The sequence below is a fragment of the Mixophyes fleayi genome, chromosome 1 (assembly GCF_038048845.1).
Source record: "Mixophyes fleayi isolate aMixFle1 chromosome 1, aMixFle1.hap1, whole genome shotgun sequence".
Classification (NCBI taxonomy): Eukaryota; Metazoa; Chordata; class Amphibia; order Anura; family Limnodynastidae; genus Mixophyes; species Mixophyes fleayi.
In genome coordinates this window covers 313,339,251-313,365,492 of record NC_134402.1, presented here as the reverse complement: position 1 = coordinate 313,365,492, position 26,242 = coordinate 313,339,251, and the positions used below count along the sequence as shown (strand labels likewise).

The following is a 26,242-nucleotide window of genomic DNA, read 5'->3' as shown; positions in this document are numbered from 1 at the left end:
TAAAGCCCAAGATTAGCCGACTTGCCTACGTTATTATTTGCAGAAAAAATATATATTTAGTTAAATGTTTGTGTGAGCTGCCTTTTACAGGTAATATTTTTCAACAAAATTTTTTAATCATATTGTTCATTATTATGTATCTCTTTCTAAATGTATTAAGAAAATATTTTATTATGGCGCTTACATGCAATTGTATAAAGTGTATGAAATAAGCACTTTTTACACAAACAAAATATAAAGCCATTCCTTTATTAGTTTTATATATTATATGATGTTTTGTATAAAATAGATGTAGTTTTAAGGATCAGACAATGCACATAAAAATAATCTATGCATTAATCTGATTAAAGCAAGCCCTATAATCAGATGAAATATTAAACGTATACTGGTAATCGTGTTACTCATTTGGCATTTACATACTGTTCCTTAGATAAAAAAATATAATTAAGCCATTCTTATATTCAATAATGCATAAATGCAGGAAAGATGCAGCGTACAATGTTAGATAACTGGAGAGTCAACAGGAAGTTGTTGTAAGCGATAATAAAACTCAGGTACATTAATCCTCCACTTGACCACACAGGAGAATCTACAAAGAGAAAAAATTGTTAGTGGTATAGACAGGGCAACCTTTTCACTGGGTAGATTTTCAATTTCTATATGACTTCATAAAGCAGTATATGCTGGCACAGAATACGGTAAATCAAGATATGAAAACAACACAGTTTTGTTTAACGTACAAGAGATAATAAATTGTCTGGGCTGTCCAGTGAATGATAGTCCCATGCTGCCACCTGGTTCAGCTGTGAGTGCAGATTCCTCTGAATTTCAAAAGTATGTCAGGGAAAAATATATGTCTCACTTGGTTTGTAGGTGCATCATGACACATCATAACATGTAAAATGCACTTTTTTAGTTCCAATTTGAAATGTAACCATTATAAGAAAAAATGTAACCCGTACTTCAATGTATAGGCATATGAGAAGTCCCAATGTAATTATATGACCTGTATGAAAGGATTGTTATCAAGACTGTCTAATGTTATGTTAATTTCAGAGTTTCCCGATTTTGACACTCTGCTCTCCAGTCTCCTAAATCTCCTAGATTGTTTGAGACCAGGGTACATAGGTTAACATTTCATGCACTTCACTAATGAGGACAATGCTGCTTTATAACTCCCCTTTACCAATGTCAAAATCAGTGTGTCAAAATGGCAGGATTTCCATAACAATCAGTGCAGAGACAGACTCTAGCACCCCAATAGGTGAATATCATTGGTCTGTATATTATATAGTGGACACCAGAATGTACTCTACAGAATAAGGTGTGCAGTGTATATCAGTGGAGTGTATATTGGTGTATAATGCTTTCTGTATTGTACAGAGGTGAGTAGAATGTTTTCTGTAATTTATATTGTTTACTAGGATGAGGTCAGATATGGGAGCCACAAATTTGTGTAGATTTGCTACTAAAATGAACTATTTTGTATAAAGCAAGCAACAAGGAGTTTTGGGGAACCCCTTTTTTTTATTGAATACCAAAGGGGTGTTCCCCAAAATATCATGCCTTAATGAAATATTTTTCACTTTGGTGGCAAATGTACATAAGCATGCAGATCCGTTCTTTGTTTTGTTCATTCTTACTTGACACCATCCAGCAGCAACAGGCTGAGAACCTGAGTCTAAATCCGGGCATTCATTTCATTATTCCTTACATCTGCATTGAATACTGGTCAGATTGGTCTGCGTTGTGTTTGGTTATAGCTTTTTGAAATCATTTTTCATAAATTTGATTGGTTGGGCAAAACCACTCCTACATCACACAACCCATGACACAGTTATTTTGCCCATGCATATCTTTGTTGTGCTCTGTCATATGGTTCCCAGAACTACTCAGTGACTTCTAATCTCCTCATCTTTTACAGTAGGGGGCACATTATGCCATATACACTTCTGTTGAAACTTAGCTGGATTAGCTTCAGGTTCTTACCTTACATGAGGAAGACCTTCGCAGTCAGAAGCACATTGAAAACCATAGTTTTGGCAAACAGCATCCTCAATCCCAGTACAGTTAAGGAGAGCATATTCACTTTTTCACTTCTCTGAACTGGAAGACAGCAAATTGTTTAGTAAATAAGTTAATATGAATATTCATAGCGTTTAGACTTTTTTCTGCATCTTCATACACAAGAATTTACAAAGTACAGCATATGCTCTGTGTGTTTCAAGTTGATTATTTCATGAAACTGCTGAGATATTTTGCTGTGTGTTTTCAGTAACTGGGTTTCTGCTGCCACTTTGCATATGACAGGCATACAAAGGCACATGTGCAGATGCAATAACTATAGTCACACACGAAAGCAGCATATACCTGCTGACGTGTCTCTTACTCTAATACTTATTAAAGTGGCCAGTCATTCCAACACACCCCACACTGGAAACTTTGTGGGGGAAGGGGGGGTAATTTTGTTTCATTTACCACGAGATCTAGTGTAATTACCGTGGGAGTATAGCAATATATTAGTGAGAATAACATTTAATTCTTTTTAAAGTTTGCTATATGACTGTTCATAAGGATCAACTAGCTTACAGTCACACAGTAACATGTGGATGGAGCAAACATTAATTAAACTAACAGCATAATTTGGTGCTTCCTGAAGAGTGGAGGGCTTAGCGGTTCATGTCACAGTAACCACACCCGCTCCATAATGTTATTATGTGAGGGCAGCATTGTTGGTGGTGGGCTACGAGATCATTGGTGTACCTAGAGGCAGCTGTTCAATCGTGTCATTAATTTAAATAAACCTCTGTATCCAAATCCTGTTAAATACAATTAAGAAACATTTCCAGACTTTCATCCCTACAATCTATTTTGAAAGCAGCTGCTAGACTAATTTTCCTTGCAAAACATTCTACTACTGCTGCTCTGTTCTGTCAGTTCCTTCACTGGTTATCTGTATTTTGCCAAATGCAATATAAAATACTTCTACTTATTTACAAAGCCGTTACCAAAACTGCTTATATCTGTTCCCTTGTCTCATAATATCTCACAGCTCGACTGTCATAAAATAAATCAGGAGTAAAGATGAAGGGCTAGATTTACTAAGCTGCGGGTTTGAAAAAGTGGGGATGTTGCCTATAGCAACCAATCAGATTCTAGCTCTCATTTTGTAGAATGTACTAATTAAATGAAAGCTAGAATCTGATTGGTTGCTATAGGCAACATCCCCACTTTTTCAAACCCGCAGCTTAGTAAATCTAGCCCGAAGTCTCATTAAGATTCGTTATTGTGTTTTCCCAGAGCTCACAAGTCAATATGTTAGCAAGCTGAGCTACATACAACTACACAAGCTTTTATAAGATAGCACATAACTAGTTAGTCATATTATGGCACAATGCAATTGAATACCCTGTGGTCATAGGGCAAACCTAGCAGCATGGTGTTAAGTGATAGGTTCAAAGTTCCTGTTAATGCATAAAAATATAAGTCTACATATAAAGTATAATAAAGTATAAAAGTTCTTCATTAAGTATTTCGTCAATGGTAGGTAATTCTTGGCATGCTGTTGAACAATCAAGTCCACTGTACATTTAATACCCTCTCCTTTTATTTTTTTAAGAATACATTTTCTTTGCCTCATCTTATTTCAATAACACATGATGTAAAATGCCTATTTCAGCAAACATATGTCTCCATCGTGTAAGCTGTAAGAACATTTGAATTAATATTTCATCTTCCATTGTGAGTTCACCATTCACTTCCTACTACAATCACTGATTGTCAAGTAAGGTGCCGGGCTGCATAGAGGTACTGGGGAAGCAGGATGAAGAGGGCAGTACTGTGAAAGGACCTCAGGTTGTATAGTAGAATGAAATGCCTCTACTGTAGATCAAACACATTGGAAGCTACTTTCATGGTCTGCTCGATAAAAGGCACAATGTAATCAAAATCTCAAAAGTAATATTATGTCAGTCAATGATTTACGCAATTGATGACAGTAGATGAGATCATGTAGTACAGCAATAATGCAGGTGATGTTCCCCGTTATGTCAGCCTCACCAAATAGACAGGTATCAAACAATGGCATATAATTCTAGGGCATAGTTGCAGCATTACCAAATGTTTTCACTGCCCATTGTCTCCTCCCTTCTCTGGTTTCCCGCATTGCGTTACCTGAGAGTGTTCACTGATTATTTATTCCGCACATGGCAAAACTATATACTAGCAAATCTTCATGTGACATTTTCTCATTTAATTAGCAAAAATGTGAGCGTGTTTCACTGACCAGAAATGTTACATTCGATGGCTTCTGAAATTTTTCTATCTTGGACGACAACTGCATCACAAAACAAGAACAAAATATGTTACTATATATAAAACTTCTCCAAATATCATGTTAAAGAAACTGGATAATTGCTTCAGTAGTCACAAAAATGGTGTCTACTTTATAAATACATTGCAGCGATATAAGACAATTACACCAGTGGCAAATACTGCACTGTCTTAATAAATATTTCTAATGGGCCATGCTGAGGGCTGAGTAGTGATAAAAGAATTAGTGTACCCGACGATAAAAAATATATTATTTCAGCAAATTAAAAAGGATACCCTTCATTGCAACACAGTTCAGGCAGTTTCTAATAATAATGTTAATGTTTCTGTGGTGTGGACTAATAATGTATCTGACTATAATGTTATAATGCTTTTGGCTACAGTTGTTACTGCTAGATAGCTGCGCTGGCTTCAGTTTGTTTCCTCTGCCATACCCCAGTGCTGATGTTATACAATGTTATAAATATATCATTGTGAGAGGGTAGAGATGGTGGATGCCAGGCTGCCTAGTTCAACTAAACGGTTTTCTTTTATTAACAGTTGAATATTTCATGCATACATAAAAATACCATAACAATGAGTTTTTTCAGAGCTATAGTTTTCCATTATCTCCCTTGTTATTATGGAAATCTGAAACTCTAAAGACACTCAAAACTGCTGAGGGGGAGAGCCATTTGTGCAGGCACATAAAGACGCAAGGAGATCAATAACAAAAAAAATAAAAATGGAAGAAACATTTTTTATAAAGTATTTGCCATTAATGTCTGTGATGAAGTAAAAAAATCTACATTGTTTAATTTTTTTATACCATAAGAAAGGGAATTGTAGATAATGTACAGTCTAGAGAGTAACTCATAGAAACACCAAACTTTAAAGAAACAGTGATATAATTGTTATCTTGTTGCCACTCACTCATCCCTATATATGACTTCATTTCTTTTAACAGCCTGGCAGTATAAGTTCCTTTCAAGCTTATCTGCTGTCAAATATTTCTTTATAGTACAAATAAACCGTATAGCAAGCTGAAAAAAATGGCTGCTCTTCATATAACATTTATAAGCACTATGAAGGTAATCATGTGATTGCAGATTTAGAGGTTTCTTGAATTTTTACTTTAGAAAAATGTAAATGTTAAACGTTTTTTTGTTTCAGGTAGAGTAAGAGATCGCTAAAAATATCATAATACAATTGCAAAAGGTTATTTTGGAAAAGAAGACAAAGAGGACAATATAATTTTCACCTTCCGGTTCTAAGGTTATGTCCAGATTTTTCACCACTTTATCAAGATATTTGGCCTCGCATTTAAAATTATCTGGTGGAACATTTTCAACAAGGGCCGTGCTGTACAATCCCTTCCTGGACAGGATCGGAGATGTCGTTTCTTGTTTGTCATTAAAATACATTTCAAAATCTTTGGGGTAGAAATCCTTTGCCAGGCACGCAGTGGAGGAGTTTTTCTCTTTAGATGTCAAGGCAAACACTGATGGAGCTATGACATTCTTCTCATCTGGGAGAGAAAACCCAAGGGTATAGGATTAGCATTAGAAAATATACAGTCGTCCCACAATCCTTATTATAATGTACAAAGTAGGGAAATGCTAACAACACATGCATCCACTACAGCTTCCATTTTTCTCCTTCTGCACAACAAAGAAAAACATTTTTTTTTTTTATTAACTACATAGTATATTTTATTGTACCATTACAACATGTCTTCACTATTCACATATATTAATTGTGAATTTAATGGATAGTTGCACCCAAATCTTAAAATTCCCCCCAAAGTTTTTTTCAGTTTTAGGTGGTATTATTTTTTATTACAATAGTTCCTCACCCCCTCGAGAATAGATAAATGATTGAGACTTATAGGAAAGTATCAGGGAGAACACAGAAAATGTTGAAAATTGCCAGGACAAACTAAACATTAAACACTAAGGTTTTATGACTACCACTCCACGGTGTTTAACTTATTAAACTTTTGCGTAGTGTGATTGAATTCTAAGGAAATGCCTTTTTGTTTAGTGTAGACCTTTTATAGTGAATACCTAAATTAACATTGATTTGCTGCTACATATCTTTGATTTTCTTTGGAAGCATTAATCTTTTCTACCTGGAGGAGATATGATTGAGCAACAATGAGACTTATTGAGTTGCTAATATTTCAGTATTAGTTATTTGTGACTTAGGACAAATAAATTTGTCTCCTGCCCGTTTCCTAAAGTTAAAAATAGATGATAGAGATGTACTATGGACACAATTATGAGGCCAAATTGGGCACATTTCCCTGTTCAGTGTGAGTGAAAGTATGGCTTACAGGGGCAGGCTGGGCTGGGTGGGGGGGGGGGGCAGCCTTTGGCCGGGTCACTGGGCTACCTGCTTTTTTCCCCTTTAAAATGTTCCTAATAAGCTGCTGAGCCCCCATGGCTCAAAATTTGCCAGCCTGCCCCTGATGGCTAAATCCCATGGGGCTTAGCAAGTGAGTTGGTTAACGGCCACACATGTCGACATTGGTCTTCATCATACATAATGTACCACCAGTGCCAATTGACTTCAGACTGTTCCTGAACAGATGCTGATTGAATAAAGATAAGGGAACACAAATGACCAAAAGTGTCACTGTGAATATAAAAACATAATAAAGGAGATAATATAGTGGGTAATCATTTGATCACAGTTTATACTAGAACATAGGAAGGTTATCAGTTTGGTACAATACAGACTGACTCCAATTATTGAGGACCCTATAGTTGTCATATCAACCTTATTAATACACCTTTTCAAGTTCTAAATATCAGTTTCTATAAATTACAATTTTAGAATTGTAACCTAATACTTCACAAGAGTTCAAATAAAATTTGAGAAATTTTAAACACTAGTGTGGACTTTAAGGAGCTCCTCCATATCAGAATATTTTTTGCTCTTTTTTTGTGAGTAGGACAAACACTACTACTCTACTAAGATTTTGATAAAAATATGGAGTAATGTCCTAGTAGTTAAAGGCACAGCATATAAGCAGACATAACACTGTGCATCTTTACATATAAAAAGTTGTCAAATGGAATTTCTTTTGCATTAAATTTGTAATGAGACTTGAAAAATGCATGAATGTTTTGCAACTATTGAACATGCAACACAAGGATGTTACAAGGGAAATTTTCTGAAAGCATAATCTATGGTATGTTGACAAAATAAACTAGAGATGAAAGTTCCTAAAAGGTTCAACTATGAGCTTAATGCCTCCTCGGAATGTTAGAGCTATGAGCTCTCTCATACAGCTTGGGTTCACCCAGCACAAACTGAAATATTAACTATTTCCACCCATTTTACTTCACTATTGCTTATCGTATCTTTAACTGAACACAAGCTTACTAATAAGCAACCTGATATACAGGCATTATTTCTTTATCAGTTGTGCTTAATTATTATTATAGCATTATATTATTACTACAGCATTATTTTATTATTATAGCATTATATTGAAAAATCTATTAATGCTAGAAAAACATTAGTTCATCGCCATTCAAAAGCACAATTTTAAAAGTGACTATTTAGAACTATAATTAATTATTTTAATTGTAAATCATTTAAGCATAGGATATGCATTTAAGTTGCATTGGCTTTTCTTAGCTATTTGTTTCTGTTAAAGGATACTTTGCATTTCCCTTTGGGATGAGATATTAGCATTTGACTGTCACATAAATATAAAGTATTCTGCATTCTCACCTGGTTCCACTGTCAGTCTAGTGCCAGATCCAAACACCAGAGCTCTTGTGTATGTTGCTCCAACATGCACAGTGTGTCACTGCTCTGTTGAAAAGAACCTGTTCACCCGGTAGAGCAATATGCAAATAGCACTATAGACATTGTATATTCTGCAAAACCTGGTAGCAGCCTTTGTGGTTCAATATTCAAAAGTTTGCAATTTTTTAAATAAAAACATAGTTTAGGATCTGACAGAAATAACAGAGAGCTCCATCAGATAACAGTTAAATACTTTATTTTTAAATATATTTTCCAGTGAGCAGGTATCAGTGTGTAGTGCAGGTGAGTTACAGTGCAGACTGTGGGAATTATGTCTAATCTCTATGTACAGTGGCAGGAAGCTTTAATGTGGTCACTCGATCATCATTGTATCCTGAATGCGGAATAGACTGTTATATGTCAGGAAGCAATGCTACTGTACATCTAGAAGCTTAACTCTTTCATTGCTGATTTAACATATTTGTTTTATAGATGTTATTACAAAGCAATATGACAAAATGGACAATGCCAACTTTAAAAGGCATAAACTATTCAGAAACAATTTTTTCTTCATATAAAAATGTTATTTGGACAAGTTATGATCTGTCTGGGAAAATATATTTTTAACTATAGTTTAGCAATTTACACACGCTGTCTCAATGAAAACCAGGAGTGACTGGTGTTAGATCCTTGCTAAGTCCAATAAAATGATCTGGTGAAGAAATCATTTTTAGAATCAACAGCATTTACTATTATTATAATTGCCATAAGTAAAGGGTGCAATGTCACCAACAAACTTTGCCTCCAAGATTATATTTTGCACTGAAAAGACAGATTTTTGCTCATTGGTAATGCATGATTTATTTTTGTATATCAGGTTGGAGATGGGGCAGACATAGCTATGAACAGATGCAACATTTTTACCAGTACTGTAACTGGTGTACTAAACAAGTACGTCTTAGCATTTACTCCATTGCTATGTAGCCAGTATTTTACCAGCTGGCTGATCACAATACGTCTCTGTGTCAATGTTATCAACAGAACAGAAACATAAGAGATATTTTTTCCTGGAAAAGGTGGAAATCGTATCACAGAGGGATACCGAATTTCACAAAATGACACAAGACAGCTCCTATAATTTTAGAGATTTAGAGAATTTTAGGGATGAGACAGTTTAAGGAACAAATTGAAAAGTTTTTAATCTATATACATCAGACCGAAACAAAAAAGCAGGCAGAAGCTTTTTGGTCTACCATTAAGGTAAGTCACTTGAAAATTGATGCACAGGTCAGAAATTCAGAAATAAAATTGACTGAAAGTTAAAAGTGTCAAAACAGAGAAACAGCCTTAGGATGAAATGGGGAAGCAATAAAATAATTTCTGTAAAATGTATTTACCGCTTAGTGTGACTTAAGATAAATTATTGGATAACAGTGTGCTTGTTCTTCCTTGATCATACACAATGTAAAAATAAGTGTTTTTTTAAAAATATATCTGTTACTTGACAGTACTGAAAAAAGCAATAACTATATACAATATGCATGAATCTGAAAGTGCTATCAATATCTTGCATTGCTTTTCAATGAAATTGGATAAAAAAAAAACAAAACCATGTAAAATGTAATTGGTCTAAAATGCTGCGCAAAAATATCATAACTATTATTATAACTAATTTCTTTCTTTGATCAGCAAATGCTGTTTACATATCTAGGTTAAAAAGTAATTAAGTAAATCATGCTTCTCTTCATTTTTAGCAGAAATTTTATAAATATGACAAAAGTAGAATATAAAGCATATTAAATACATAAAATGCAGCCACTTACTTGGTTCGACAATAAGCCGTGTTCCATTTCCGAAAATAAGTGCTTCAGTATAATACACAGTGCAAATTTGCTGTCCTAATACTCTTATTGCTCCCAGAAAAATAATATGGTATTAGAATTTCCAAATTGATATTGTTCCCTAGTCAAAGGGTCTATAATGAGTGTGAGTATAAAACAAAATAATTGTTATCTGTAACATAGCAACTATAAATCAATAAAGACTGAGCTTAAACTTTACTACAATTAATAGATGATAACCTATTTTTTGCTGTTGGATTGTGTTTATCCACATTATCCCAATATTTATATTATAAGAGGTATGTGAAAACAATTGTATTTGGCCTGATTGGTGATTTTCTTAATTTTGAATTAATTTTAAATCACTAAGAATCTGGTAGTTTTTGTACTGCTGCCAGTTGCATTTGAATTACTGTGGATCCCAGTATACACTATGAAATACACCCGTTCAAAAACTAATTCCTGCAAGCCAAGTGTACAGACATGTGGGTGGGATTTTTTAAGCCTCTAAAGTTAGATACATTTAATATAAATGTAATTATGTATTCGGTTTAACCCTAAGCTGAAATGTGACAATTGAGACTCTGCATAGGGGAAAACGTTTTAAAGGCTGTGTGGCAGATTTATCAAATGGCAATCCTTATTATTGATGAATAAAGGGAATTTTTGCCAATGATATTGCTTTTTTTATTTTGTTAGATTGTAATTGCTTTTGGATCATATTTTCACATCTTGTCCCAAAATTTATATTATAAGAGGTATGTGAGAACAATTGTACTTGGTCTGATTTGTGATTTTGAGTTCATTTTAAATCATTAAGAACCTGGTAGTTTTTGTACTGCTGCTAGTTGACTTTGAATTACTGTGGCCCCACGTATACACTATGAAGTACACCCGTTCAAAAACTGACTCCTGCAAACCATCTGTACAGACAAGTGGGTGTGATTTTTTAAGCTTTTATAATTAGATATATTTAATTTAAATGTAATTATGTATTCAGTTTAACCCTATGCTGGAATGTGACATTGTGCATGGGCAATAACCTTTTTTAAGGTAGTGTGACAGAGTTATCAAATGGCAAAAATCCTTATTGATGATGAAAGGGAATTTTTCCCAATGATATTGCTTTTTTTTTTTCATTTTTCCCAATACATCAGACTGTTACTGCCCTCCACATCACTAGTATTGTCAGCAATAACCCTATCTGGCAGTAAGTTTTGCCAGTTTTATGCTTCCCCGTGTCTATTCATTGCATTATGTAACAAGTATTGCATGGCAATATTAGTAGTGGAACTGAAGCCCAAATCTAGTCTCCTGTGCACATCAGCAGACACTAGCCTTATGAAATGGTAAGGTAACTCTTATTGCTCTGGGCAGCTGTCAGGGCAACTGAGTATTGGGCAACATTTTTTTGTTAAAATGCAGAAAGTGTTTTTTTCACAGCTATTTATCACTGGGCTTTAATGGGAAATACATCCATTTGTCCCTGAAAGTGTTTGTATCATGAAATCTCTTTTATACATTCTGGATGCAAACCTCAGTATCTGATCTTATTCTGTATGATATCATTTTATATATTTACATATATATTGACTTAGATTATTTCATAGTCAGTGGACTATGCTAAACATTTATATGAATGCTTTACATTTAACAAATATAGATTGGAAATGTCCCTGGAAATTATATTGAATTCTTTCTTTGGAGAGACCACAGTTAAAAATCGAATGTGTAAACTGCTGCGCAATATGATTGGCGCTATATAATTAAACAATAATGATAATAATAATAATGATATATGGTTACATTATTCAACTATATCAGGCCAACTGACTGCTATCATAAGTATGTTATTGCTGTGTTATTGAGGGTAACCTCTCTTCCTCGGAGAACTCAAGTTCTCAGTTCACTTTGAACAATGTACCCTCAAATGACGTATCTGAAAAGCACAATAGAGACGAGAGTTTAGAAAATAGCAAAGGTTTTGTGATGCCCCACGTGACACTTAGAAACACAAACTCTGAAATTCAGCCATTGCTTTACATACTTTTTTGAAGCTCTTATCTTACATATGGAAGTAAAATGGAAACTATTTGTCTCTATTCCAAATCATTTAGTGTGACACCTGTTCAATTTGTGCCAAAATAATTATATGGGATTCTGCCTAATGTGTACATGGAAGCGGCTTCTCACAGACTGACTTCCAAACTATCTTTATATATTATATACCCAGATATCAGTCAGCAAATCTAGATTGGACTATAAGTAGGTGTGAGGAAACAGGATGCTACTGGGCTGAGAACTTTGTATTCATCAACTGTTTCTCACACTTTAATGTATTTTTTAATCTTTAGTCCATTCTAAGTATATACACCAGAGCATCGGTGTATTATGTGTATTATTAGTTCATGTTATTAGGTCCATTTTGCCCTTGCTATTACCTGCAATATTGTATGTATTAGACATAATATTGTCATACTGTATGAAAATAACAGGACAGCAGAAGTCATTTTGTTTCTGTTAGCTAATGTAATTACCATTTGTCTCAAATGTTATTATGAGGTGCAGTTTAGATTTGGCTTGTAATCAGAACAATATCTGAGTTAACTAGCTGGCAGACTAAGTTAATTAGCTAGGTCAACAGGTAATCTGAGAGGTAATGAAGTTAGAACTTCTAGATGATATGCATACCATGCCTCCACGGTAATATACTGGCTGAAATAACATTAAGAAATGTATTAACATGTATCAATATAAATGTTATTATAACAAAATGTATCACAGACTCAGATTGTGTACACTGCTGATACAATGTGTCAATTGTCTTGTTGTTTTACACAAGTCTGAAGTGTCATTTCTTGATGTTATAATGTAAGCCCTTTTTTATTGTATTCAGCCAAGTAGCTAATTGAGTCAAACCATTCCATTGTATAATCAATACAGTGTGTCTAATAGCTAAAGTGTCCACTGATAGACCCCTGCTGTAAGGGGGAGGATTGAGACATTTCACCCTACTCCCTGTGTATACAGCCAAGAATATAAAGAGAGCAGAATACCAAGAGAGCTATTCTAGCTTGGAGGATCCTGGTGTACAAGACATTAGGGCTAGGCATCGTGTTGCCGCTGGAGGAAACCCTACCAGGACAGGGTCTGTGGGAGCCCGTATCCCAGGCTGGGCAACACCGTAACTGTCTAGCTAATCGGTAGTGGTAATATTGTGGGAGGATAAGACTCTGAAAGAGACTGAGATTATTATTTTGAAGTACTGACTGCAACAGGCTGCTGGAGGATACATGCTACCATTTACCCTGTATATTGTGAACGTCTTGTGGTGTTGTGCTGTCATAATAAAGCCTAATTTTGTATATCCTCTGGTCTACCCGAGTGAGTTGAATCCCACAGAGGGTAACTGCCATCCCAGCTAAGGGTGGTATGCTCAAAGTAGGTAACTTTGATCATTCAGAGAGTAGCCCCTGAAGAAGTCCGCACACTATACAGATGAAATCCATTGGATCTACTCACCCTCGGCCAGTGGCTTAACCTCTGTATACCCTTTTTCTTCCTTCTTGCTTTTATCAATAAGACCTACCCCCTTTACACCTACTTCACCTCCCCTTCTTACCACCCCCCTTCACCGCCCCTGCTCTCTCCCGTCTTACTCCTTCTGCAAGATTCACAACACCAGGCAACAACAAAAGAGAAAAAAAAAAAGAATTAGAAACTGAGAGGAAAAGAGAACTACAAGGACAGCAGGTATATACTGCAAGGAAAACTGATATCCACTTTCAAAGAAAATTATCTCCACAGGCAGCATTCCAAAAACATAACAAACCATGAGTGCAGACAGTCCCAACCTTCTCCAGTGGCTTATAAGTAAGGTACTTCATTTCCCAAAATGCAATGCTTGATTTTCTAGAATATATATATATATATATATATATTTTAACAAAAGGAGGCATTTAGCTGGCAATATGCAGAGAAAGCAGGGAAGTAGAGTAAAACATTTGTGCAGTAATGCACCTAGAGTGAAGACTTATGTATGAAAAGCAATAGTTTAAATTTGGTTAAACTTACATGATCTGAAATCCTTCCTCTCAGCAAACAGACAGGGCGTGTCTGGTTGTGCAAACAGAGCCAGTGATGGCTGTTTTCTTTTAAAGAGAAGGTGGGTGTGTCACCTGTCCATCAAGCTAAGGCTGGGGGAGAAGCATCATGTATAAAAGCTTGTTTGTTTCATTTGTTCAGGGAGATCAATGCTGGGTAAGCTAGCTGGTCTTGAGAGAGCTGAGCTATGTCTAGCTAGCGTTTAGGGTCTCCAAGTATAGCTGTGAAATCTGTACAGTGTCAAAACATTTACCATCCTGACAATAAAACTACATAAAAAGGAAGAAGTTGTTCGCGTGTGCTTCAGCAGTAGCGGGCTCTTGCCACAATATATATGTCAGGCGCCGTCCGCACGGCCGCCTGTCTGCCTGACAGCGCGTCTGGTTGCTATGCAACCAGACGCATCACTTCCGGATCCCCCCTGCCAGCTGACACCTCGCTGTATGACGCGCCCCGTTGCTAGGCAACGGGACGCTATGAAGGATTCCCGGCGGCAGGTATGACAGCGCTGCAGCGCTGATTCTGATTGGGTCACCACACTATTTAAACCTCTTCCTGCCCTCTCACCAGTGCCAGAGTATCAGGTCTTCCTGTCTCCAGCGTTGTGTATCCCAGTTGCTGTAATTGTTCCTGACATTCCTCGTGCTGCTTGTGACCCTTTTGACCCGGACCGTTTGACCACCCCTATCTGGATTCTGCCTTTGTACTGTGCTCCCTGAAAGTTACCGACCCGGCTTGCCTCACCATTCTTCTGGATTTCCCTTTGTACCTCTTCTACCTGAACGTTGCTGACCCGGCCTGTCTGACACCTCCTTGTATCTCGCTGTGGACTCTAGGAAGGACCGCGACCTGCGTGTCCCTGCAGCGGAGTCCATACTTCCTTGCGGGGGTTCCTGGTGAATACCAGGGGCACGTTAGACTCCGCGCCTTCCTCTGAGTTGCGCCAACAACAGCAGGTACCCACTATCAGTCATACACCCACTACCAGTCGTGACAGTATACTCTGGCCATGACAACGGAGGGGTCTGGTGAACCGTCTGCTCGTCACCTACTCCTGCATTTGGCTCAACGAGTGGAGCAACAAGAAGCAGCCCAAGCGCATCTTATACAATGTGTCCAAGGGATTGCTACCCGCTTCGATACATTTCAGAATGCTGCACCCGCTACACCAGCCATAACCTCTGCGGCATCCACAGCATCCAGTGTGGTTACGGTCTCTACAGCGGCCTCCGGTGTACGCATCCCGACACCCGAAAAGTTTGACGGTGATCCCAAGAAGTGCAGGGGCTTTCTGAACCAATGTGCCATTCAATTTGAGTGCAACCCAGGGGCCTTTTCTTCAGAACGCACCAAAGTAGCCTTTCTCATCTCCCTCCTCAGTGGTCAAGCCCTTGCCTGGGCCTCACCTTTATGGGAACAAGGGGGTCCACTTCTTAATAACTCCAACTCTTTCATTGAAGCTTTCAGGAAAGTCTTCGATGATCCCGGAAGAGTTGCTTCTGCAGCTACTAGCTTGTTAAACCTCCGCCAAGGTGACCTGTCCGTGGGGCAATACGCAGTTCAATTTCGAACCCTGGCTTCCGAGTTAAAATGGAATAACGAAGCACTGGTGGCAACCTTTTGGCAAGGTCTGGTGGACCGGATTAAGGATGAGCTAATTTCCAGAGAACTCCCGGCCGAGTTAGATTCTCTCATCTCCATGTGCATCAAGGTGGATTTGCGCTACCAAGAGCGCACGCAGGAACGCTCTCCTGGCAAACGGTACATACCACGGCTAGCACCCCAGTTCCAAAATCCCATCCTGCCAGTGGACGAACCAATGCAAGTAGGACGCTCTAAATTATCCCTTGAAGAGAGGGAGAGACGCTTCAAACAACGCCTGTGTCTGTATTGTGGAGATCCGGGACACCTGCTAAGAGTTTGTCCTAAGAAACCGGGAAACTCTTCCTCCTAAACGGTGGCGGGGAGGCCGTTTTAGGAGAATCCACAGTTGTTCCCTATTCTAAAGAAAATTCCCCAGAATTTCAGATGGCTGTCATCCTGAGCACCCCCAAGGGTACCTTTTCCACCACGGCCTTTGTGGACTCCGGCTCCTCCAGGAACTTCATTTCGGCAGATCTAGCTTCGCAGCTCCAAATACCTTTAAACCCATTGCCCCAACCGTTATCTCTGACGGCAGTTGACGGAAGTCGTGTCACCCACGGCTCCATCTCCTCCGTGACTTCTCCTGTTCGGTTGATGGTAGGAGTACTTCATAGCGAAATGATCCAACTTTTGGTGTTGCCGAGGTCCATTAATCCCCTCATCTTGGGACTACCGTGGCTGAGAGAACATTCTCCTCAGATGGATTGGGACCACGCTCAAGTTATGTCGTGGGGTTCAGGATGTCGCTTTGAATGTCTGTCTAGAGTCTTGCCTCCAAAATGTCAAGTAATGGCTCATTCCGAGCTAACCCACCTTCCTGAGGCCTATATAGAATTCCAAGATGTATTCAGTAAAGTGGAAGCGGAGATCTTGCCTCCTCATCGTCCCTGGGATTGCGCTATTGTTTTATCTCCTGACCAACCCATCCCCAAAGGGAGGACCTACCCTTTATCTCGTCCAGAGACGTCAGCCATGTCTCAATATATTTCAGAAAACCTGAAACGGGGATTTATCCGCAAATCCACTTCCCCAGCGGGTGCAGGGTTTTTTTTCGTTAAGAAGAAGGATGGGTCTCTTCGGCCTTGTATTGATTATCGTCCTCTCAACCGCATCACTGTCAAAAATCGATATCCACTACCTCTCATCTCCGACCTCTTTGACAAACTCAGTGGATCTCAAATTTTTTCCAAACTAGACCTCCGTGGGGCCTATAATTTGATTCGCATCAAAAAGGGAGACGAATGGAAAACGGCCTTTAACACCAGAGATGGACATTTCGAGTACCTGGTGATGCCCTTCGGCCTCTGCAACGCCCCAGCCATCTTCCAAACCTTTGTTAACGATATCTTTCATGACCTGTTATACACTTCTGTGGTAGTGTATTTAGACGATATATTAATATTTTCTAAAGATCTGAAGACTCATCGGGAACAAGTAAAGGAGGTCTTACGTAGACTCCGGAAACATCACCTCTACTGCAAGCTGGAGAAATGTGTGTTTGAGATTAGCCAGGTACCTTTTCTTGGTTTCATCGTGTCGGGTCAAGGTCTTTGTATGGATCCCACCAAGGTGTCAGCTATTCTGGACTGGCCTCAGCCACAAGGCCTTAAAGCTATTCAAAGGTTCATTGGCTTTGCAAACTATTATCGCCAATTTATTCAGGGATTCTCCACCATTATAGCCCCCATTACAGCTTTAACCAGGAAGACTGCCAACCCCAGGGTTTGGTCCTCGGAAGCCATGTCTGCCTTCATAACATTAAAGAAAGCATTTTCTTCAGCCCCAGTTCTGTCCCAGCCAGATCAAGAACGACCTTTCTTCTTAGAGGTAGATGCATCCTCTGTAGGCATTGGGGCAGTGCTTTTTCAAGAGTCTCCGGCTGGCTCACACAACCCGTGTGGGTTTTTCTCCAGACGATTTCTTCCAAGTGAATGTAATTATGGAATAGGGGACAAGGAGTTACTGGCCATCAAGGCGGCTCTGGAGGAATGGCGACATCTGTTGGAGGGGGCTATATTTCCTGTTACTGTGTTTACCGACCATCGGAACCTAGTGTTCATTCAAGAGGCTCGTTGCCTTAATCCTCGGCAAGCCCGCTGGGCATCTTTCTTTGCTCGATTTAACATGAAGCTCACATTCTGCCCGGGAGCCAAGAACGGACTTGCCGATGCATTATCTCGCTCATTTGACGATTCCGATCGTTTAAGACCGTTGGTTCCTCAGCATATTATTGATCCTTCTAATATCGTAGCCCTTACTAGGACCAAAATGTCCTCTCCTCCTCCAGGCCGGTCATTCGTGGAACCTCATCTCCGGCTCAAGACCCTGCAGTGGGCTCATTCATCCCGCATTGCCGGCCATGCTGGAATAAAGAAGACAACATCGCTGCTTTGCCGACGCTTCTGGTGGCCTAATGTACGTGCCGATGTTGGTAAATTTATTGCTTCCTGCACTACTTGTGCTCAGCACAAAACTTGTAGAAGAGTTCCGGCAGGCCTTCTTCGTCCACTCCCTATCCCCGATGCTCCTTGGGAAAGTGTGGCCATGGATTTTATCACAGACCTACCCCTCAGTGCAGGGTTTACCACTATCTGGGTGGTTATTGATCGATTTTCGAAGATGGCACATTTTATTCCTCTAACTGGACTGCCCACGGCCAGTCGTCTGGCAGATATCTTTATCAAGGAGATATTCAGACTACATGGTTGCCCGAAGGAGATCATTTCGGACCGTGGAGTCCAATTCACATCCCATTTTTGGAGAACCTTTTGTAAGAGATTGAACATAGAATTGAAATTCTCTTCGGGATACCATCCGCAAACCAACGGACAGACGGAGCGAATCAATCAGGATCTCGAGACATTCCTCCGCTGTTTTACCTCCGACAACCAGAATAAATGGTCTCAATTCCTTCCTTGGGCGGAGTTCTCCCATAACCAACACATCCATGAGTCTACCGGATTCTCCCCATTCTTTATTGTATACGGAAGTCATCCTGTGTTTCCGGATCCTTTTCCAGTGTCCTCTTCACCGGTTCCAGCCGTAGATACTCTTTATCGGGAGTTTTCTCTCATTTGGGCTAAGACTAAGATGGCTTTACTCAAGGCTACTCAGCATCACAAAATCTTTGCAGATCGTCATCGGAGGGCCACTCCTCTCTTAAAGGTGGGAGACCAAGTATGGCTATCCACCCGGGACCTAAGACTAAAGGTTCCTTCTATGAAGATGGCTCCTCGATTTATTGGCCCGTACACCATCATGCAAGTCATTAATCCTGTATGCTTTAAATTGAAACTTCCTCCTTCTCTGAGATGTCATAATACTTTTCATGTCTCATTACTACGACCAGTGGTACTCAATAAATTCTATCGACCTCCCTGTCGTCCCCCACCAATACAAACCTCTTCTGGAACTGAATTCGAAGTCAATCGGATCTTGGCCTCTCGCATTCTTCGTGGCAAACAGCAATTTCTTGTCCATTGGAAAGGATTTGGCCCAGAGGAGAGATCATGGGTGGACAAGCAGGACCTTCACGCTCCTAGAATTCTCAAAAAGTTCCTTCAAACAGGAGGAAGAAGAGGAGGGTATACTGTCAGGCGCCGTCCGCACGGCCGCCTGTCTGCCTGACAGCGCGTCTGGTTGCTATGCAACCAGACGCATCACTTCCGGATCCCCCCTGCCAGCTGACACCTCGCTGTATGACGCGCCCCGTTGCTAGGCAACGGGACGCTATGAAGGATTCCCGGCGGCAGGTATGACAGCGCTGCAGCGCTGATTCTGATTGGGTCACCACACTATTTAAACCTCTTCCTGCCCTCTCACCAGTGCCAGAGTATCAGGTCTTCCTGTCTCCAGCGTTGTGTATCCCAGTTGCTGTAATTGTTCCTGACATTCCTCGTGCTGCTTGTGACCCTTTTGACCCGGACCGTTTGACCACCCCTATCTGGATTCTGCCTTTGTACTGTGCTCCCTGAAAGTTACCGACCCGGCTTGCCTCACCATTCTTCTGGATTTCCCTTTGTACCTCTTCTACCTGAACGTTGCTGACCCGGCCTGTCTGACACCTCCTTGTATCTCGCTGTGGACTCTAGGAAGGACCGCGACCTGCGTGTCCCTGCAGCGGAGTCCATACTTCCTTGCGGGGGTTCCTGGTGAATACCAGGGGCACGTTAGACTCCGCGCCTTCCTCTGAGTTGCGCCAACAACAGCAGGTACCCACTATCAGTCATACACCCACTACCAGTCGTGACAATATATATATATATATATATATATATATATATATTGTAACAAAGGGAGGCATTTAGCTGGCAATATGCAGAGAAAGCATGGAAGTAGAGTAAAACATTTGTGCAGTAATGCACCTAGTTGATGACTTATGTCTGACAAACAATAGTTTAAAGTTTGGTTAACTTACATGGTTTGGGATGTTCCTCCTCGGAGCGGGCGGACGGGGTGTGTCTGTCTGGTCTTGAGAGAGCTGGTCTATGTCTAGTTAGCGTTTAGGGTCTCCAGAATTGCTGTGAAATCTGTACGGTGTCAAAACATTTACCATCCTGACAATAAAACTACATAAAATGAAGAAATTGTTCGCGTGTTCTTCTGTAGCAGTAGCGGGCTCTTGCCACAATATATATATATAGATCTGTGTGCCCTGTCAAAGATTTTTCCTGTTGTCAACTCATAAAGTGCAATGCATACATTTGTTATTTTAAGGGATTTTTTGGGTGAAATAAACACATTATAATAGCAATATATGAATTCTCAAAACGAAACTGCATTCTATCAGCCTGCTTTCTAGTCATATTGACACGATCTGTCTTTGGCTGTACTGCAGCACCCCTCCATGGGATGCTGCTTTGCCTTCTGCAGCTCCTGCCTGCAAGGGACTATATTAGACTCTGCCATTATATGAACCTGACACCTGCAATACCTATGTACCACCAAAGGGGTCACTGTTGTACTTGGACTTTTCTTCTACCTGCAGGAGTTAAGCTCATTGCTCCTGGATGCATCACCACTCTATGGCCTTTAAAATACTGCCTCTCCCAGCAGTCTTGGCCAGTTCATCTATTGTCTTAGTTGTTCTGTGAACTTCTGTGTTCGGATCCTGTTTGACTTCCTGGTATAGACTTGTCCTTTAGTTTGCATCTCATGACGCTGACCCTGGCTTCGCTTTGACTTCACTCCTGCTCTCTCTCTGGTATCATCATGGCCATTCTGGCTTCTGACCCCTCGCTTGTCTGACCCTCATTTTGTCTGCTCCTGCAGTCTGTTACATTACCATTAAATTGTGATTCTTTTCCAAAGCTGTCAGCTTACCTGGACCTCCGTGTACAACTGCCTGCAGACGTTTACACCTTCAGTTATCTGGCTCCTGTGCTTGCAGACTACTGACCTTTCAGCAATCCAGCTCCTGTGCCTACAGACTGTTGTACCACCTCTGTTTCCACTCTAAAGCTTCTCTACAACCCAGACTTCTGTTTGCTCCAGTACCTGCAGACTATCGCTACCACCTGGTATCCTGCTACAGACTCTTCAGCTTGCCTGGACCTCCGTATTACCTGTAAATGCAGACCATCCCTGCTTAACTTGGACATTCAGTCTTCCTCTGCCTGCTGATCATTACACCTGCTTGGATATCATAGTCTTCAGGCCTATCTGGCAATCCTGACATCTGACATCCAGTACCTGTGTTTATCTGCCGTTTTCATCTAATTCATTCTAGTCCAATCTGAATGTTCCATGAATAATAAAACACTTTGCTTCATTCTACATTACTCTACGTTGTATTCTTGCTATGAATCCTGGCATATACTTTATTTAATAACAATAAAACTTTATATTACCATTAAAATAAATATCATTCAACACAACTCTAAACAAATTGGACCAGTGCTAAATAACATTATATTAGATTTGTATAAAATTCATTGTTTGCCCTAGGGCAAACCTGTTGACATTCAGCTGATAATGGATGCCCTTCTGCTATGCCCTTATATTTTCCTGCGATTGTTGGAGATCCAGGGGGTCCTCCATGTCTGAGAGAAAAGGAGAAAATTAAACATTTATATTGTGACAATATACATGTTCTAACGTGACATATTGTAAATACCGAGTTCTTACAGCACTGAATCAAAAGTGTGAGATCTGGGCAAAATTTTGTGATTCTTTGCAACATATGAATTTTCTCTTCAATGTTGGAAGTTAATATGGTGTAAAGCAATAATTAGACATAATCTATAGCAAAATTCAATAATTAGACATAATCTATAGCAAAATCCAATAATTAGATATAATCTATAGCAAAATGCACCAAGTCCCATGGACCTGAAGCCTTAAATGACTAAACTACCTTTCCACATGTGTTCTACTGATGTTTACTGAAGTTTATTTGTAATAAGCATTAAATTGTGTCATGTGAATTAGCTAATATATTTTTAACTATCTGTTTCATGTGATAATTTATTAGGATTTGTTTTTTATATGTTTTTATTATACTTTTCTTATTGTGGTGTATACATCAGTGCACTGATATTATATATTGTATGTCTTTTTTAATTTATTTTTATGTAATACATTTTTGATATATCTATCCAGTTTCTCGGATTCAGTTACTGGTCAGTGGTGTATCACAATTTCCATTATCATCATTATAAAATTTTGGAAGGTAGCAGGGGCATTACATAACCCAAGAGGCATCACAAGATAATGTCCTCCATACTTATATAGGCCATCTTCCATTCATCACTGGGTCGGATGCATAATAAATTGTAATCTCCTCTTAAATCAAGCTTTGTGAAAATAGTAGCACTGAGTAGTTTTTCCAATAACTCTGGGATGAGTGGAAGTGGATGTCTGTTTCTGTATAGTAAATTTATTTAGTTCTTGATAGTCAATACATGGATGCAAAGTACCATCCTTACTTTTTTCTGAGGTAAACAAGATTTATTGAAATATACAAATCTAAAGTCCAAATCTAATCCAACAAGCAAAGTCAATAATCCCAAGGCAGAGTAATGTCCGGTAGAAGTATCAAATAATTGCTATCTAAATAACAAAGGGAGCAAGGTTCTGTGAAATTATCTAGTTCAGATTCCAACGCAATGCACAAGCACAGGCTTCAAACAAGAAGTGTCTTTTATAGGCGCAAACAGGAAATTATATCCAAGATGGAATCTTCATGAAACAGTCATGGTCATCTTGGAATATTCTAAGGGCAAGTTCATAGCACAGACAGTACTATATGTTGTGTTAGGTTTATGGTTAGGAATAGGGTTAGGGATAGGGCTAGGCATAGGGAAAGAGTTAGGGTTATTATTGTTGACCTAAAAATACTGCCTACATTTAAATTGTCAACCTAATAATACTGTCTACATTTCAATTGTCGACCTAATAATACTGTCGATGTCCTTATTGTTGACTTTCCGACCCTGTCTATATTATGGTGTTAACCATATAAATGTCATTCATGTAGCTGTTGAACACACGTATTACACCCTGCAAGAGTTAGTAACGAGGTTGAATTCCACATTTAAAATGCTTCAGCGATTTTCTCAAACCATTTCAGATGTGGGGTGGGCCTACCCTTGGATATCTTCTTTTCTAAAATGACCATCCTATCAGCCAGTGCTCTGCCTTTATGTTTTAAAAGTGTCTTAACCTTTATTAAACTGTCATCCTCTCTGCCACTGCTGTGCCACTATGTTTCATAGGGATTGTATCTTTTATTAAACTGCCATGTGTTTGTGCCACTGCTCTGTCACTAATTTTAGTCAGCCAGCTTAATGCAGCCTTTGGCCAAAATTGGTGAAAATTTTGACAATTGTAAAGAGATCATTAGAAAACAGACTGTAAATGACTGTAAATGAATGTGAATGCTATAAATAATAATGTAGGAACAAAAACAGTTCAAAATCACATGATTGTATCTATTTTTCACAATTTCTATTGAACTCTAGATCCACAGCCAAAAGCAAAACCAAAACACATGAACATTTTTCCAAAACCTAAACACAAAGATGCTTTTAGAACCAAAACCAAACCCAAAACCTGCGCACATCTCCAACTTCAATGCAGGCGTACGTGCACGCAATTTCCATCTGTTTTTAAAAAAACCTGCAAATTGTGTTCACTTTGCGTTCCTTGATGAATCAAGCCCTATGTGTTTTCTTTTAAAACTATGGATTTCAATCCATTTTAGCCTTCAATAAATCATGTGCATTTGATATTCATTTATTATTGTGCATGCATATATTACTTATCACCTTGGTATTTATTTTTTTGCTTGTCTTTTTACATTGACTTGAAATGACACTGGTTTGAGTGAGTTAAACATTTTTAGTATGATAGTTTATATGGATAAACAATGCATTATTATTTTTTAATGAATGGTCTTTTACGTTAAAATGTTTGGCCTTATTCATCTTTCATTTATAGACTGATTGCCCTGTTGCGCCACCCTCATACGCATTATATAGTAATTTTTGCTTTTAAGTTTGAAAAGGGATGACCTTTCTTATTTTTGATCCTGTAGGCCTGGCTGTCTATTGTGTTGGTATATTATAGATCCAACATCATGCCGCCTGTGTATCTGTCATTTATATGGTGAGATAAGGTTATACGACTTTTATTTAATCAGGATAGTAACGTTTTAAACTACAGTTAGCTTCTCAGGCCAACCTTTTCCAGTGGTGCCAGTTTCATTACAACAAATAACAGTGAGCCCAGTGCTACCAGGCACCCTATGTAACAACCTATAGACTCTATGTAGCAACTTATAGAAGCGCCCAGAGGAAAAAGTCTTTAATTGTATATTAGAAAATTTGTAACAAAAATAACTGGATAAATAGATATAGATTATATGAATCATGTCATAATCTTTGTACGTTTTAGTGTATTCAAAATGTCCAGATTGTATACCTTGTCTACTAAGGCTGTCAGATATTGTTAACAACACATAGCAATAGATAAAATGCAGTGATAACTTTAATAAAATAATACAGAAATATTTATTAATTTGATACACGTTTCACAGATGGGTTTTTTACAGGAAGTCTGTTCATCTTCATCACTGTGGTACGGTAGGCCACAGTGATACACCACACAGCAAAAAGTGTTTTCATCAAAGAACTCAATATGTTCTAAGGATGCAGTAATGGAATACTGAGTTTAAACTTAAGTCCCATAGTAGTCTTTTAAAATGCAATATATATTATACATTTCAGCAATCTTTTGATTTATTATTTTATAATCATAAGAATTTATATATGAAATGCCAATCTACTTCAACCTAGAAATCAATACATTATGAAAACAAAAGTAAATAGATATATTTGTAATATAACATAAGACAAAGTTACAGATGCTGTGGGATGAATAACTTCACCTCTGAGGCGATAAGACACTAAGGTGTGCCTATTACTTTTAAATAATGAATGTAGCTCATCAACTCACTAGGAACCAGAGATGTTGGAATCAGAGACATCGATGCCGCAGTTTGTGGTACTTGTGAATGTATACTCCCCAGCATTCCTGAATAAAAATAAAAAATGAAGACAATACTAACTATGGCCCTGTTCCACCCATACTGTGCCCATATCACCAGCCTCTACAATAATTTGCAGTGGTCACTTTCCAATCCAGTAGGCCACTTAGGACTGTTGGTGGGTATGGTGTTTATATATGCTGCATTCTCATTGATGTGATCCAGAAAAATACAACCCCAGTGTTTTTCTTTTGTGCAGGTTCACCCATTTCTCTGCCTTGTGCATACATTGGTTACAGATGGATTTTTAAAAAAAGGATATAATAAAGATTATGTTTTAATTACTCTCAGGGCTAGATTTACTAAACTGCGGGTTTGAAAAAGTGAAGGTGTTGCCTATAGCAACCAATCAGATTCTAGTTATCATTTATCTATTGCTTTCTACAAAATGACAGCTAGAATCTGATTGGTTGCTATTGGCAACATCTCCGCTCTTTCAAACCCGCAGTTTAGTAAATATACCCCTCAGAGTGCATTATGATAACAGACAATTTTTTCTTGTTTAGCTGAATGTGGCCTAGGCACAGAAATGTTCCTTGTATTGAGCCCACATGCAGAAATTAGATTTTATTTTGACTGACAAAATATTTATATGAGATTCATGCAGTGAGCATTCACAGGGGCATTCACTAGTGGTGAGCCGAGCCTCTATCACCCTGCTACAGGATGCTAGAAATCAGGTTGTGGCCTATAATTTCTATGGGATGCTTTTTGTACCATCCAGAACATTTTATATGGGAAAGTGTATTTAAAGAAATATTTCAGCTAATACTGAAATTCATGCAACACAGTCTAATATTCAAATATACAAAATGAAACCCAATAAAGACGGACCTGATGTCTCCTTGCTTTCGTGATTAGACATAAAGCAAGCTGCACAAAGCAGTATTATAGGAGACAAAGGAAAATATTAAATTAATATATGTGTTAGTCCTAACATGGTAATAAGCTGGACTTTGAAGTAATGTTTTTACTCTTTCCACCAGGTGCTTTTACAGCTGCACCTGCAATCCCACAACATAAGTTTCTTGTG

General features: G+C 38.6%; 1 gene segment (V, D, J or C); it reads right to left on the bottom strand.

Moving 5' to 3' along the window:
• Nucleotides 1-230: 230 nt before the first annotated feature.
• Nucleotides 231-26,242, bottom strand: part of LOC142158225 (T cell receptor delta constant-like) — a 156,667-nt gene continuing 130,655 nt past the window's right edge. The window contains 4 exon segments of the C gene segment in view: nt 231-589; nt 1,990-2,106; nt 4,286-4,336; nt 5,573-5,839. Coding sequence covers nt 1,991-2,106; nt 4,286-4,336; nt 5,573-5,839 — 434 coding nt within the window.